Here is a 16,433-nt window from a genome sequence, read left to right as displayed (position 1 = left end):
ACCTGGAGTCTGGGATGTGATAGGCAAGGACGTTACCAGTGAGCCAGCGACCACTGCTCAGACGAGTGTGGCAAGGAGTATTATTGAGAATTATTGAAGTAATGGCGTAGTAATGGCTTCAAAATAAAAGTCGTATAAGAATGAAAGAAAAGAAGCAATGGAAGCTGCAGGGAACCATCAGGCCTACACGTGTCACTCTTGGTATAAAACATGTTATTTTTGTATCTGTCACCCGTGTTTGTTTTGGTACACACACGTAATGATTTTGAACGTGTATTTATTTATTTATTTATTTATTTATTTTTATGGTAAGAGGGATCTGGCAACAAGTCCATTAAAGGTGGTAGTCCCAGTACAGCACAGTGAAGGAATAAGATGCTCCTTTCAATTTTGTTTATGTAAGTTCTGGCCTAGGCAACGAAAAGGCTGAAAAAAAAGCCAACTGAACGTGCCAGACCACAAGAGTAGTCAATGATGTCGTTAGCTTTGTGGACTAGCGCCTGTTCTCTCACTTTCTTGCGACCTGGACTGTTTTTAAAGGAAGATCAACACATGCGGAACTAAATTAAGTGACATTTATTTTTTTATTAATTATTCATTACTTTTTTATTATTTTTTATATATTTTTTTATTTATTTTTTGAAAGTTCAGATAAACCAATGCCTTCCAAAGAGTGGGGGGAGTGCAGTCCAAGTGAATGGCAGGGGTCAGGGGGGGCGGTCACTGCTGTCACTTGTTATTGAAACGTACTGTATGCAACACTGCTTTCACTTCCTTCTGGCGTTGAGGAATCTGGCCAAGAACACACAGGCGGCGGAGGGGGGGGGGGGAATCCTGCTGAGTTTCCCTACTCCCAATAAAAGTTGGCTACAGGAAGAGTTATTGAAAGGTGGCCAGTTTAGTTCAGTGTCTTGATATTTCCCTTTGAAAATGTTGAAGTCATGAAGTAGATAACCAGAACAGGATTTAACCTACAAATGCTTAAAAAAGAAATAAACTAAATTCTGACACAGTTACATTGCTTATCCTCTTTGAAAACAGGTCAAGTCGTAAAGTAGAAAAAACATAAACGCATTTAATTTACGAAGGGTGAATGGAGAGGCAGTAGCTGTGATGCAGGGCTGAGAGAAATAGATGGTGGAAGAGATACTAGGATGAGAGCAGTAAGGTGGAGTGGAAGAGTAGATAAAAGATAAAAATTTAAGAAGAACGAAAGCTCTACTTGATTCCCAAACTAAATACTGTCATCATTACAATTAAAAAAAAATATTAGCAAGAGTATGTAGGCCTGATGACTCCTTGCAGCTTATGATCTTATACCAATTAAGAGAAAAAGAAGAATCACAAAACGTTCAGACAATCACATCACAGAAAAAAAGGAGGACAAGAGAGAGAGAGAGAGAGAGAGAGAGAGAGAGAGAGAGAGAGAGAGAGAGAGAGAGAGAGAGAGAGAGAGAGAGAGAGAGAGAGAGAAACACTTGGTATTCTGGCATCTCTTTATTGAGCTCAGTGATAGGAGGAATACATGTAGACTTCCCTTCCTGCCTCTCTTTGCTTCAGGAGGGACAGTGCTCACGTTTACAAAAAAATATATATAGAAATCCCACACGAACAGCGAACGCAGAGTTGTAAATATGTATAAAACCCTTAACGTAGAGAGAGAGAGAGAGAGAGAGAGAGAGAGAGAGAGAGAGAGAGAGAGAGAGAGAGAGAGAGAGAGAGAGAGAGAGGATCACAACTAACTCAGGTCCCATTCCAAAATCAGGAAATTGATTGACTGACTGACTGGCTGACTGATTTAAGGCGGCGCGACAGTGGGGTCAACTGGCGCCGCCGAAAATCAGGACTACAAATTAAGAGAGAGAGAGAGAGAGAGAGAGAGAGAGAGAGAGAGACTTTATAGATATGGCATTACAAAACACACACCGAGATATTAACATAATAAATAAGACAATAAATAGTACATTCATGTCACCGTAACACATAAATAAATAGACAGCGGATAAACAAACAGCCATTATTTATATTCACCACATTTGGCACATTTTTCCAAGTCACATAGGCTTATTTGGGCGGTCTGTATAGGCCTAACAGACGGGAAGCAAACTTGGGTCGTCGTGCGGAACCCTGATCATTCTGAAGTCGTTCTGGTGTCGTGTACTTTGACCTGGGTCGTTCCTGCCTTAGGTTAGCAGCGCCGTGATTTGGTCGTACCAGTGACCTCTGGCTGGGCCCTTCAGACGGCTTGGGACGCTGATACCTAACTCGTGGTCGTTGGCGGATAAGTCGTGGGGGTCGTACGAGTTTGGAGTTGGTCGTCTTTTTCGTTGTGGTGGAAGGACTTGCAGTGGTCGTCTCCTCATCTGGAATTGTTGTGGTGAGGTCCTCCTGCGCGTCTGCTGCGGGAGTGGTCGTGATCTCACTGTCAGGGGTGGTAGTGGTGGCTGTTGTCGTGTCATTGGCAGGGGAGGCGGTGGTGGTTGTAGTGGCCCCTTCAATAGTGGAGGTGGTGGTTGTGGTGGGTGAAGTGTCCTGTCCCTGGATAGTAGTGGTGGTGCTTGTGGTGTCCTTGGAAGCAGAAGTAGTGGTGGTTGTATCCTTGTGGGAGGAAGAAGTGGTGGTGGTTGTGTCCTCTTCTGGTAGGGCAGTAGTCGCTTGCTGGTCACCAGCGACTAAAGTGGTAACTTCCTGCTCTTCTGGAATGGACGTGGTCGCCTGCTGAGCTGGAAAATCAGTGGTGGCTGCCTTCTGCTGCTGCTCGGGGAGAGTTGCGGCGATGCCCTGCCGTACAGAGAAGGACATGGACAAGGTCTTCTCGGTGTGAGTTGCTGTGGTCTCCTGCTCCGGGATGACTGTTGTGACCTCCTCCTCAGTTAGAGCAAGTGTTGTCATCTCCTTAACGGGGGTGTGATCCTCAGCAGGGGAGGCTGTGGTGACCTGGTCGTCCTCCACCACTTCTTCTGTGGGGTGCACCTTAACCACCTCCTCAGTGGCGGGGAGCGTGGTCAGCTCCTCCGCCGCGGCAAGGGAGGTAGCAGTGCTTTTGTCAGCATGCTTTTCGGTCGCTGTTTCAGTCTCTACTGTGGAGCCTGACTCAGGGAGCACCACGGCTGGCAACACTTCAGAGGCTTCATGGAAACTGCCAAAGTCTCCATCAGTGACATGGAAGTTAGAAGTGGTGTGGGTGTCTTGGGTGTCAGTGTTCTGCTCGTTAGTAAATCCCTTGCTTACGTGCAGCAGGCTTGCCATCAGGTCCTCAATAGCTTGCTGCAGGGAGGACTTCCCATTGCCTTCATTATTCGTTTCTTTCTGTGCCTCTTGCTGTCCTACATCATTTCCCAGTGGCTGCAGGAATAAGGAGATGCCAGACTGCGTGCTGCCCTGGCCTCCAGCTGACGCCAGACGCTCTGAGGAATCGTTGTCTACAGAATCAGGAACTTCCCGCGATCTAAAGGTGTCATCCGTGTCCTGAACCTCTTTGGACACCATGGATTCCTCCTGAATGATGAAGATCGCGGGTTCACTGGGATCTGAGGGGGTAACACGCTCCAGGGAAAGGAATTCATCCACGTGCCCTTTAAGTTCCACAGAAAGAGGATCTGAGGGGTCGAATTCCAGAAGGGTGTCTTGTTGTCCTGTGATGTCCACAAGCTGCTGTTGAGGTTCTGCAGGCTGCACCTCCTGCTTGGGCTGTGCAGGCTGTATCACCAGTTTAGGTACAGGCTGGATCTTTTCTTGAGGTTGTGCAGGCTGGATCTGGAGCAGAGGTCTTGCAGGCTGGATCTTTTGCTGAGGTGTAGACTGGATCTTTTGCTGAGGTTCTTCTTGAGCTGGTGAGCTTCCAACACGTCTGAATAACTGCTGTGAATCCTTTTGTGTGCCTGCATTAGACCTGGACAAGGCCAAGGGCAGCCCGAACCGCCGATCGGCCACCCTCTGCCTTGTGTCATCCTCAAAATCCAGGACTTCTTGAGTGTCCCGGGCCTTTGACTGCGTGGCCTCAAACCGTTCCCTGGAGTCCAAACGCTCTATGGTGTCCAGAGGAGTGTCATCCACTTCGAGGGACCTCAGAATTTGCTCAGTGGAGAGTCTTTGGCCAAATCGATTACCTCCACGGGGTCTGGACGCCGCTGGTTGTGTTTGTGTCCTTGGGCGCAAGAGGTTAGTGGGCGATAAAGGTATTCGAGTTTGGGATCTTGAAGCAGTGGTCTGCTGAGGTCTCCTGCGATGCGCTGGTGTTTCCGGCGCTCTCTGGGCCTTGGCATTACCTTGTGGCCTGTTCCTTAGCAGTGATGACAAAGGCAGTCTTGCTTGTGCAGGTGCTGGTTGTCTTCTAGGCTGCACAGGTATCAGTGGTATGCCGGTGGGTGTGACAGGTTCCTGTGGTCTTCTCGGCTGCACAGGTGTCAAGGCTATGCCGGTGGACTTAGGAGGTACCTGTGGCTTTTTGGGTGTTAGAGCTGCCAGATCTATCACGTGGAGTTCAATAGGCTCCTGAAGCTTCTTGGACTGTACCAGTGGTTTGTCATCAGGTATTATGAATATCAGAGGTACTCCTGTGGACCCTAAAGGCTTCCTTTCTACAGGTTCCTGTGGCCTTCGGGGCTGTACAGGCAGCAGAGGTATGTCAGGTAACAGTGGTGCTCCAGGGGGCTTCACAGCTGGTGCCTGTGGCTGTCTGGGTTCCACAAGTGCTGGAGGTGCAGGTTCCACAGGTGATAGAGGTGCAGGTTCCACAGGTGCTGGAGATGCAGGTTCCACAGGTACCAGGTTCTCTTGAGGTGCCTGTGACTGCTTGGGTTGCACAGGTGACAAAGGTACTCCGTGAGGTTGTACAGCTTCTGCAGGTGTTTCAGGCATATTGACTGGCACAGGGGACAGAGGCACACCTTGAGGGTGTACAGGTACCGTTTGCTTTGCGGGTGGCTGTGACTTTGTATCTTCCACTGGTTTCACAGGTGTCAGATTCTCCCTAGGTGCTTGTGGCTGTTTGTGTTGCACAGGTGACAAAGGTAACCCGTGTGATTCTACAGGTGCCCTCTTGGGCTGTACAGGTATGCGTGGCCTGAAGCCAGAGAGGAGCGCTCCTTGGCGCTGTCTGAGGGTGTCGGCCTGCTCCACGGGCGTCTTGCGCTGCTCCTGTGGGCCGGAGTCTGAGAGGAACACCCCGTGCTGGGTGGCGCGCGAGCCTTCCTCTCGTGACAGGAGTTCTAGCGAATCCCTTGGCTCCAGACGCTCCAGGGAGGGGCGCCTGTCATCATCACTAGGGGAATCGGTCTCCCTGGAACGGTCCAGAACAAATGTCACTTGGTCGATGGATGACAGCTGGTCTTGTGCCTGTGTTCTGGAGGGGAGGGAAGCATCTGCCTGCACTTGTACTGACGACCTGCTACCTGTAGGGGTGAACTGCACAGGTGCTGTGGGCTGTGCCTGTGGCCGAGAGTCTGACAAGGCCAAGCCGTGGAACCCTTGTGACAGAAGCTCCAAGGAATCCCTCGGCTCCAGTCGTTCAATGGAGCGTTCCAGGGCAGGCGAGTCATCATCTGTAGACACCTCTAGGATGAACACACTCTGTCCCTCCTGCACCACATGCTCTACTGACAACTCTTGCCTCGCCTGCTGGGACTGCTGCTCCACGTGTGTCTGGACTTCCAGGGAGTGTACAGGGTCCAGGAGTTCCAGGGAGTGCCTGACACCATCACGTGACTGCAGCTCTAAGGACACATCTTCCTGCGAGTGGCGGGACTGCTGCGGAGCGGTATCGTCTAGGGAGCCCACCGACAGGCCCAGGCGCTGCATGACGGTCACCACCGACTGTAGGATTCCTGAAGGCTCCTGCGTCGCTGCAGAGTCCACGGGTGCTGCAGGATGCTGCACGGGGACTGACGAGTGCTGTACAGGTGCCACTTGCTGCTCCACGGGTGCTGCTGAATGTTCCACAGGTGTTGCTGAGTGTTGCACTGGTGTTGCTGAGTGTTCCACAGGTGCTGCTGAGTGTTCCACAGGTGCTGCTGAGTGTTCCACAGGTGCTGCTGAGTGTTCCACAGGTGTTGCTGAGTGTTGCACTGGTGCTGATGAGTGTTCCACAGGTGCTGCTGAGTGTTCCACAGGTGCTGCAGAGTGTTCCACAGGTGCTGCTGAGTGTTCCACAGGTGCTGCTGAGTGTTCCACAGGTGCTGCAGAGTGTTCCACAGGTGCTGCTGAGTGTTCCACAGGTGCTGCTGAGTGTTCCACAGGTGCTGCTGAGTGTTCCACAGGTGCTGCAGAGTGTTCCACAGGTGTGGCTGAGTGTTCCACAGGTGCTGCTGAGTGTTCCACAGGTGCTGCTGAGTGTTCCACAGGTGCTGCTGAGTGTTCCACAGGTGCTGCTGAGTGTTCCACAGGTGCTGCTGAGTGTTCCACAGGTGCTGCTGAGTCTTCTACAGGTGCTGCTGAGTGTCCCACAGGTGCTGCTGAGTGTTCCACAGGTGTTGCTGAGTGTTGCACTGGTGCTGATGAGTGTTCCACAGGTGCTGCTGAGTGTTCCACAGGTGTTGCTGAGTGTTGCACTGGTGCTGCTGAGTGTTCCACAGGTGCTGCTGAGTGTTCCACAGGTGTTGCTGAGTGTTGCACTGGTGCTGATGAGTGTTCCACAGGTGCTGCTGAGTGTTCCACAGGTGTTGCTGAGTGTTGCACTGGTGCTGCTGAGTGTTCCACAGGTGCTGCTGAGTGTTCCACAGGTGTTGCTGAGTGTTGCACTGGTGCTGCTGAGTGTTCCACAGGTGCTGCTGAGTGTTCCACAGGTGTTGCTGAGTGTTGCACTGGTGCTGCTGAGTGTTCCACAGGTGCTGCTGAGTGTTCCACAGGTGCTGCTGAGTGTTCCACAGGTGCTGCTGAGTGTTCCACAGGTGCTGCTGAGTGTTCCACAGGTGCTGCTGAGTCTTCTACAGGTGCTGCTGAGTGTTCCACAGGTGCTGCTGAGTATTGCACTGGAGCCGCGGGCTGCTCCGCTGCTAGTTGTTCCACTGGTGCTGGTGAGAGTTGCACTGGTGCTGCTGAGTGCTGCACTGGAGCTGTGGGTTGTTCTACTGGTGCTGCTGAGTCTTCCAGTTGTGCTGCTGGTTCTTCCACTGCTAGTTGTTCCACTGGTGCTGCTGGTTCTTCCACTGCTAGTTGTTCCACTTGTGCTGCTGAGTGGTCCACTGGTGCTGCTGGTTCTTCCACTGCTAGTTGTTCCACTTGTGCTGCAGAGTGGTCCACTGGTGCTAATGGTTCTTCCACTGTTAGATGTTCCACTGGTGCTGCTGAGTGGTCCACTGGCGCTGCTGGTTCTTCCACTGCTAGTTGTTCCACTGGTGCTGCTGAGTGTTCCACTGGAGCTGATGGTTCTTCCACTGCTAGTTGTTCCACTGGTGCTGCTGAGTGGTCCACTGGTGCTGATGGTTCTTCCACTGCTAGTTGTTCCACTGGTGCTGCTGAGTGTTCCACTGGAGCTGATGGTTCTTCCACTGCTAGTTGTTCCACTGGTGCTGCTGAGTGGTCCACTGGAGCTGATGGTTCTTCCACTGCTAGTTGTTCCACTAGTGCTGCTGAGTGGTCCACTGGTGCTGATGGTTCTTCCATTGCTAGTTGTTCCACTGGTGCTGCTGAGTGGTCCACTGGAGCTGATGGTTCATCCACTGCTAGTTGTTCCACTGGTGCGGCTGGTTCTTCCACTACTAGTTGTTCCACTGGTGCTACTGAGTGGTCCACTGGTGCTGATGGCTCTCCCACTCCTAGTTGTTCCACTGGCACTGCTGAGTGGTCCACTGGAGCTGATGGTTCTCCCAATGCTAGTTGTTCCACTGGTGCTGCTGGTTCTTCCACTACTAGTTGTTCCACTGGTGCTGTTGAGTGATCTACTGGTGCTGATGGTTCTTCCACTGCTAGTTGTTCCACTGGTGCTGCTGAGTGGTCCACTGGTGCTGATGGTTCTTCCACTGCTAGTTGTTCCACTGGTGCTGCTGAGTGGTCCACTGGTGCTGATGGTTCTTCCACTGCTAGTTGTTCCACTGGTGCTGCTGAGTGGTCCACTGGAGCTGATGGTTCTTCCACTGCTAGTTGTTCCACTGGTGCTGCTGAGTGGTCCACTGGTGCTAATGGTTCTTCCACTGCTAGTTGTTCTACTGGTGCTGCTGAGTGGTCCACTGGTGCTGCTGGTTCTTCCACTGCTAGTTGTTCCACTGGTGCTGCTGAGTGGTCCACTGGAGCTGATGGTTCTTCCACTGCTAGTTGTTCCACTGGTGCTGCTGAGTGGTCCACTGGTGCTGATGGTTCTTCCACTGCTAGTTGTTCCACTGGTGCTGCTGAGTGGTCCACTGGAGCTGATGGTTCTTCCACTGCTAGTTGTTCCACTGGTGCTGCTGAGTGGTCCACTGGAGCTGATGGTTCTTCCACTGCTAGTTGTTCCACTGGTGCTGCTGAGTGGTCCACTGGTGCTAATGGTTCTTCCACTGCTAGTTGTTCTACTGGTGCTGCTGAGTGGTCCACTGGTGCTGCTGGTTCTTCCACTGCTAGTTGTTCCACTGGTGCTGCTGAGTGGTCCACTGGAGCTGATGGTTCTTCCACTGCTAGTTGTTCCACTGGTGCTGCTGAGTGGTCCACTGGTGCTGATGGTTCTTCCACTGCTAGTTGTTCCACTGGTGCTGCTGAGTGGTCCACTGGAGCTGATGGTTCTTCCACTGCTAGTTGTTCCACTGGTGCTGCTGAGTGGTCCACTGGAGCTGATGGTTCTTCCACTGCTAGTTGTTCCACTGGTGCTGCTGAGTGGTCCATTGGTGCTGCTGGTTCTTCCACTGCTAGTTGTTCCACTGGTGCTGCTGAGTGGTCCACTGGTGCTGCTGGTTCTTCCACTGCTAGTTGTTCCACTGGTGCAGCTGGTTCTTGTACTGCTAGTTGTTCCACTGGTGCTGCTGAGTGGTCCACTGGAGCTGATGGCTCTTCCACTGCTAGTTGTTCCACTGGTGCAGCTGGTTCTTCCACTTCTAGTTGTTCTACTGGTGCTGCTGAGTGGTCCACTGGAGCTGATGGTTCTTCCACTGCTAGTTGTTCCACTGGTGCTGCTGAGTGGTCCACTGGAGCTGATGGTTCTTCCACTGCTAGTTGTTCCACTGGTGCTGCTGAGTGGTCCACTGGAGCTGATAGTTCTTCCACTGCTAGTTGTTCCACTGGTGCTGCTGAGTGGTCCACTGGAGCTGCTGGTTCTTCCACTGCTATTTGTTCCACTGGTGCTGCTGAGTGGTCCACTGGTACTGGTGGTTCTTCCCCTGCTAGTTGTTCCACTGGAGCTGATAGTTCTTCCACTGCTAGTTGTTCCACTGGTGCTGCTGGTTCTTCCACTACTAGTTGTTCCACTGGTGTTGCTGGTTCTCCCACTGGTAGTTGTTCCACTGGTGCTGCTGAGTGGTCCACTGGAGCTGATGGTTCTTCCAATGCTAGTTGTTTCACTGGTGCTGCTGGTTCTTCCACTACTAGTTGTTCCACTGGTGCTGCTGAGTGATCCACTGGTGCTGATGGTTCTCCCACTGCTAGTTGTTCCACTGGCGCTGCTGAGTGGTCCACTGGTGCTGCTGGTTCTTCCACTGCTAGTTGTTCCACTGGTGCTGCTGAGTGGTCCACTGGAGCTGATGGTTCTTCCAGTGCTAGTTGTTCCACTGGTGCTGCTGGTTCTTCCACTACTAGTTGTTCCACTGGTGCTGCTGAGTGGTCCACTGGTGCTGCTGGTTCTTCCACTGCTAGTTGTTCCACTGGTGCTGCTGAGTGGTCCACTGGAGCTGATGGTTCTTCCACTGCTAGTTGTTCCACTGGTGCTGCTGAGTGGTCCATTGGTGCTGATGGTTCTTCCACTGCTAGTTGTTCCACTGGTGCTGCTGAGTGGTCCACTGGTGCTGATGGTTCTTCCACTGCTAGTTGTTCCACTGGTGCTGGTGAGTGTTCCAGTGGTGCTGCAGGTTCTTCCACTGCTAGTTGTTCCACTGGTGCAACTGAGTGTTCTACTTGTGCAGCGGGTTCTTCCACTGCAAGTTTTTCCACTGGTGCTGGTGAGTGTTTTGTGGCTAGTTGTTCCACTGGTGCTGGTGAGTCTTCCACTGCTAGCTGTTCCACTGGTACAACAGGTTGCTCCACAGCTAGTTGTTCCACTGGTACAACAGGTTGCTCCACAGCTAGTTGTTCCACTGGTGCTGGTGAGTCTTCCACTGCTAGCTGTTCCACTGGTACAACGGGTTGCTCCACAGCTAGTTGTTCCACTGGTGCTGGTGAGTGTTCCACTTGTGCTGCTTTTTCTTCCACTGCTACTTGTTCCACTGGTGCAACGTGTTGTTCCACTGGAGCAATTGAGTGTTCCACTGGTGCTACTGAGTGTTCCACTGCTGGCTGTTCCTCTAGTGTTGCTGAGTGTTCCACTGCAGGTTGTTCCACTGGTGCTGCTGAGTGTTCCACCTGTGCTGCTAAGGGTTTCACCGCTGTTTGTTCCACAGGTGCTGCTGAATGCTCCACTGCTGGTTGTTCCACTGGTACTGCTGAGTGTCCCACCGCTGGTTGTTCTACTGGTGCTGATGAGTGCTCCGCCTGTGCTGCTGAGTGTTCCACCTTTGCTGCTAAGTGGTCCTCACGTGGTGCTGAGTGTTCCTCAGGTGCTTCTGAGTGTTCGTGAGGTGCCACTGTCTGGTGCTGTTCCTCTGTACCCAGTGGCGGGCGCTTGTCGAGGGGCGGCACCACTGCGGCGCCCACCTCCACCGTGGAGGTGCTGCCGTGCCGCTCAAGGGAGGACAGGATGCGCTGCAGCACGCGCTTTCCGGGGAAGGATTCCTCGGACTCCTCCTGCTCATGAGACTCAAAGTACTGTGGTCGCGTGGCTGACAGCGGCACGCCGTACTCTGGTGACTCGTCAGAATCCTTGTGGTGAGGCGTTGCTGTGGAGGGCGGGAAGATGGGGAAGGTGAATACCTCCTCACTTTCTTCTTCCTCCCCTGACCTTTGTGCGTCAGGGTAATGTGGCCGCGTGGCGCTCAGGGGAATGCCGTACTCCTGGGACTCCGAGTCAGCGCCCTCTGCCTGTGTCACCGGGAGGCGCGCCCCGAACTCCTGCTGACGTCTGGGCACGGTGGGAGCGTCGGAGGCTCGAGGTGCAAATTCAACCTCCAGCGTGACTGGGGTCGGTGGCTGTAGTCGCGAGGCTCCCTCTCGGTGCCTGGTGGTTCCCTGCACACTACTGTGGTCCTCACTGGCACTCTGCTCCACCACCACCACCTCCTGCTGCCTTACCTGCTCCTGGTGTGCCTGCTGGCCGTGCATTACCGTCTGTTGCTCCGCCTGCTTGCCTTGTGCCGCTCCATGGCTCTCCCGCTGTTTTGTCTGCTTAAAGTGTTGCTCCTGCTGTGCCCTCTCCTCTTCCTGCTGTCTGTGCTCAAAACGCTGCTGTTGCTGCTGCTCTTCTTGTCTCGTGTCTGCGTGTTGCCTCTGCTGGAAGCGTTGTTCCTGCTCTCGTTTACTGGCCTCCTGACGTCTCCTTTCCTCTTGTTCCCTTCGCCTCTGCTCCTGTTTCCTTCTTTCTTCACGCCTCTCATAGGACGCCTGCTGTGCCTGCTGCTGCTTCCTTTTCTGACTTGCAACCTCACTCTGCTGCACACGTCTCCTTTCTTCCTCCCTGCGTTCACTGCTCAGCCTGCTGCCGAAGCCTGGGTAACCTGCTAACTTCTTGCTGGTGTGACTGTTGGGGGGTGACGGTGGGGAGTCCGCGTGAGGGATGACGGGTGCCACGTTGTCCCCGCTGGCGCCACACTGGATGGAGTGCCACCAGGTACAGATCTTGGTGCCCTGGTTGAAGATGGTGCCGTTGGGGCAGAGGAAGGAGCGCCCCGTGTTGTGGAAGCACACGTGGAACACTTGACATCTGGCCTCCTCGTCAGCGAAGTAACCTGTGGGTGGAGGAGTAAGAGGAGGTGGAAGAATAGGAGAAAGAGAAAGAAGAAGAAGAAAAAGGAGGAGGGAAAATGAAAAATGAACGAAATATTAATTAGATTGAACATTAGGATAAAGATTAAAATTAGATTACTACTACTACTACTACTACTACTACTACTACTACTACTACTAATAATAATAATAATAATAATAATGTAACAGCCCTAACCCTCCCCTCCCCCCTTCTCTCTCTCTCTCTCTCTCTCTCTCTCTCTCTCTCTCTCTCTCTCTCTCTCTCTCTCTCTCTCTCTCTCTCTCTCTCTCTCTCTCTCTCTCCTCACCTTCGCGTCCATCGCAGGAGAAGGAGGTTTCGGGTATCTGCCAGTAGATCGGGTAGTCCCTCCCAGGCTCTCCCGGCACGGTCTCCCTCAGCCACTCTATCCTCTCCTCGGGCGTCGCATCCGCGTGGTCTCGGAAGGCGCTTCTCGCAAACCTCACGTACTCCTCCTGGTGCGAGAGATGAGATGGTGGTGTTGATGTTGAGGTGTTTGTGTCAGGAGAGTTTGCAGAGTAAAGTCTTAACGCAGTGAAAGTGTGTGGCAGGATAATTAATTTCTTGGCCAGACTTATTCTCTCACACGCTCGTACATGGGTCGAAAAATCATCATTAAGAATAACGATACATGAGAACCATAACGAAGCACTGTCACGGCCTGAATGCTTGAGACCGTGCAAGGAAAGACTTCAGTACTAATCTCTAATCTGAACGTTATCCCTGACACACACGTACATTAACTGAATCACAAGAGTAACGGTGAACTATAACAAGCAATGTCGGCTCCTGAATACTTGAGGCCATGAAGGAAAGGTTTTGATAGCAGTCTGTTAATGACCTGAAGAACAGTTTGGGTACCTGGTAGACACCCTCGCTTAGTGACTTAATAAGCATCGTCTGGAAACCAAGTCTTACCCCGTTTAGGATAGATAGGCGAATGAATGCAAACCATTTAACACGCCGAAAAGAAAGCACTCATTTAGCTTCAACAGTAAACAATCACGCCAACAGTAGCTGATTAGAAGTGGCAAGTCTTACCCTCTTAAGTCATATGGCTGAATGAACACAAACCTTTTGGGACAGAAAAAAAAAAGAACCAAATATACATTAACTCAATTAGCATGACTAGAAAAGAAAAAAACAATCATGCCCACAAACCCAGACTAAAACAGTGCCAAGTCTTACCTCACTTACCCACTCAGACAAACCAATACAAACCACTTAACATACACAAAAAAAAAAAAGTAAACTGTATGAACCAAATATTAACTCATTTAGCATCACCATAAACGAATCACGCCTACAAAACCAGATCACAAGTGTCAGATCTTACCCTCTTAAGGCCACGAATAGACACAAACCTTTAAATATACCGAAAAAAAAAAAAAAAACTGTGTGAACCAAATATTAACTCAACTATCACCACAAGGCAATCACACGTACAAAACCAGATCAAAACAATGCCAAGCCCTAAACAGCTGATACTAAATAAACAAGCGCAGGGTAGACACTGGAGAAAAAGTTCAAATATCCCTCCTTTCACACGCTGAGGTAAGATCATGGAAGAGGTTACAGTCCCACCTCGCTGCAAACCGGTCACCTCACATACACGTACGACATTGGGGTATAAAAACGTTAATTAAGGGAGGGGGTGATGCAAGAAGTCAGTAGGCCTAGGGTGTATACGTACCAGTCCCTAGTCCCTGCTTAATGAGTAGGGGTGATCCTTATCTATGAATTTGTCTGATCTACTCTTAAAGATTCTTAGTAACTATTTTTTATTGGCAATCTGATAACTGCGAATATTTTTTTTTGTTAGTTATCTACATACTATCCATTTGAGAAACTACTACTACTACTTCTACTACTACTACTACTACTACATCCATCACCACACTTCAGCACCATTCCCACCTGTCTTTTTTAATTCAAGCTTGAACGCACTGTCTCCCGCCCTGCCCTCATTACTAACTGGGAGCCATGTGTACTTACAGCAATGGGGACGGGGACGAAGACACTGAAGGGCGCCTGCACTGCTGTGGGGAAGTAGGCTGGCTGGAGACCCCTTCCAGCCGCCAACACCGCCACAGCAGCCAGCGACACTGTGAAAAGAGAAGACATTGAGATCAGAAAATAAGCAGAAGTATTCTTTATCTTCCCTGTGTGAGTACTAAATGTTTTATTGTGTGTTTGTTTGTTTGTTTGTTTCAATTTTTCCCTTTGAATTAACTCTCACTCATGCTAAATAATCAAATCAGTATAAAAAGGACAAGATAAGGTAAGGAAAGCAAGCAGATCTATTGTAAATGTTTCCTAAATCACTTCTTACCTCAGTTCTTAATCCAGTCAGTCAAAAAAAAATATAAGAATAGACACTGATATGATAAAATAAATAAATAAATAATAATAATAATAATAATCAGATGCACTTTTATGTATCCTCTGTGAGTAGAAAATGTTTTATAGTTAACTTTTTATTTATTTTTCTATTGCATTCACATTTTGCATTAACTCTTACTCTAATACCAAACAATCTAGATAATAATAATAATAATAAAAAAAAACACTAACAAGACGAAAAAAGATACAGATGCACTTTTATCTATCCACTTTCAGTACAAAAATATCTTATAGTTCACTTTTTTTTCTTTCTTTCTTTTTTAACCCTTTTATATCTCACATTCACCCTTCGCTTTTACTCTATATCAATGCAACCTCTTAGGAATCTTGCGTAAAAAAAAAAAAAAAAGCATCACGCGAATCGTTCCTCACAAGTGATTGGAAGGGAATAATAGTTTTGATTAGTATTCTGACCCTTTGTACCCGCTATTGTTTTTCTTTTCCTTTTTTTTCTACTTTTTTTTCGATTTCCAAGTTCGGTATTTAAATTTCGCGGGTCACTGTCTCGTCTCCTTGCCCCGTTTTCTTTGAGTGTGTTTTTGTACGTGCCCCCAACCGTCTGTGTTTGCGTCTCTCCTCCTCCTCTTTCTCTCTCTCGTATTCACTTGTTTTCATTATCCTGTATGTAAGGCCAGCTCACTGTGACGTGTTAAGCAGATTCAGCACTCGTCTCTCTCTCTCTCTCTCTCTCTCTCTCTCTCTCTCTCTCTCTCTCTCTCTCTCTCTCTCTCTCTCTCTCTCTCTCTCTCTCTCTCTCTCTCATCTAATAAGCACTCTAGTTAAGATCCTTCCTATCTATTCAGCACTAGTCAGCATTCAGGTCCTGTCAGCACTCCCACTGGTCTCCCATCAGCACTAGTTTTGTCAGCACTGGTCGTCAGCACTCACCATGCCTTATCATATACTGAGCACTGGTTGTCAGCACTCAGCATCTGGTCAGCACTAAATTTCAAGCGCGGTTTAGTAACATTTCATTTCAGCAGAAGATAAGTTAAAGGTTAAAAAGTGAGAGAGAGAGAGAGAGAGAGAGAGAGAGAGAGAGAGAGAGAGAGAGAGAGAGAGAGAGAGAGAGAGAGAGAGAGAGAGAGAGAGAGAGAGAGAGAGAGAGAGAGTGCAAACATTTTACTACATATCACTCACAAAAACACCAAAAAGATCAGGGTTCAAAAATTATATATAAAAAATAACAAAAACTGAGAAAAGGGAAGAAAAAAAAAGGGAACCAGTATTAAGCACATAATGAACTATGACATATTTAGAAACCGTTTACCTCCTCTCGTTTTCTTTTTTTATCCTAGAAACCAGAAAGTCACCAATCTCTCCCTCTCTCTCTCTATCCCCTCACCCCCATCTCTCTCTTTTCCCCTTCATTTATCCTCACCTAAAATGACTATTGTACCTCAAACCCATTTTCTTTCAATCACGGAAGAAAACGAGAGAGAAAAAAAAATCCCTTCGTTATATTTCCAGCATCATAATCAGCACTACTCGTAAAGTCAGCACTCAAACGTGAATATTCTTTTACAACTCAGCACTCCATGTGACTAAATAAGCACTCTTAGCATCAAATCAGCACAGACTCAGTAATGCTCCTAAACTCACCACCAGACTTGTATACCCGTCATTCAGCACTCCAAATAAGCACTCAGCACTTCTCGTAGTCAGCAAGTCAGCAGTGGGACGAGAAATTTGGTAATAAATTGAAGAGGTGAAGAAGTTTGGATCTGAACTGTGTCAAATATTAAGACTCACTCACTCACTCACTCACTCACTCACTCACTCACTCACTCACTCACTCACTCACTCACTCACTCATGTACAATCCTCAACTTCGCTTTCATAACAGAACCGGTGCACTGGAGGTGAGAGGAGAATGAGGAGGAGGAGGAGGAGGAGGAGGAGGAGGAGGAGGAGGAGGAGGAGATGGTCAAAAGAATTTATAGCAAGTTTACAGAATTCTCTCTCTCTCTCTCTCTCTCTCTCTCTCTCTCTCTCTCTCTCTCTCTCTCTCTCTCTCTCTCTCTCTCTCTCTCTCTCTCTCTCTGAACCAAGCCAA

General features: G+C 49.6%; 1 protein-coding gene across 1 annotated transcript in view; it reads right to left on the bottom strand.

Moving 5' to 3' along the window:
* Nucleotides 1-1,487: 1,487 nt before the first annotated feature.
* LOC135113047 (nascent polypeptide-associated complex subunit alpha, muscle-specific form-like) overlaps nt 1,488-16,433 on the bottom strand; it is a 17,013-nt gene continuing 2,067 nt past the window's right edge. The window contains exons 2-4 of the mRNA XM_064027977.1: nt 13,970-14,079; nt 12,264-12,429; nt 1,488-11,936 (exon numbers count right to left, since the gene is read on the bottom strand). Coding sequence (XP_063884047.1) covers nt 2,065-11,936; nt 12,264-12,429; nt 13,970-14,079 — 10,148 coding nt within the window. The 3' untranslated portion in view covers nt 1,488-2,064. The remainder of the gene's footprint in view (nt 11,937-12,263; nt 12,430-13,969; nt 14,080-16,433) is intronic.

This window comes from Scylla paramamosain, chromosome 25 (genome assembly GCF_035594125.1).
Source record: "Scylla paramamosain isolate STU-SP2022 chromosome 25, ASM3559412v1, whole genome shotgun sequence".
NCBI lineage: Eukaryota > Metazoa > Arthropoda > Malacostraca > Decapoda > Portunidae > Scylla > Scylla paramamosain.
Note: the sequence above shows the minus strand (reverse complement) of the source record. Positions and strands in the feature narration are given on the sequence as shown.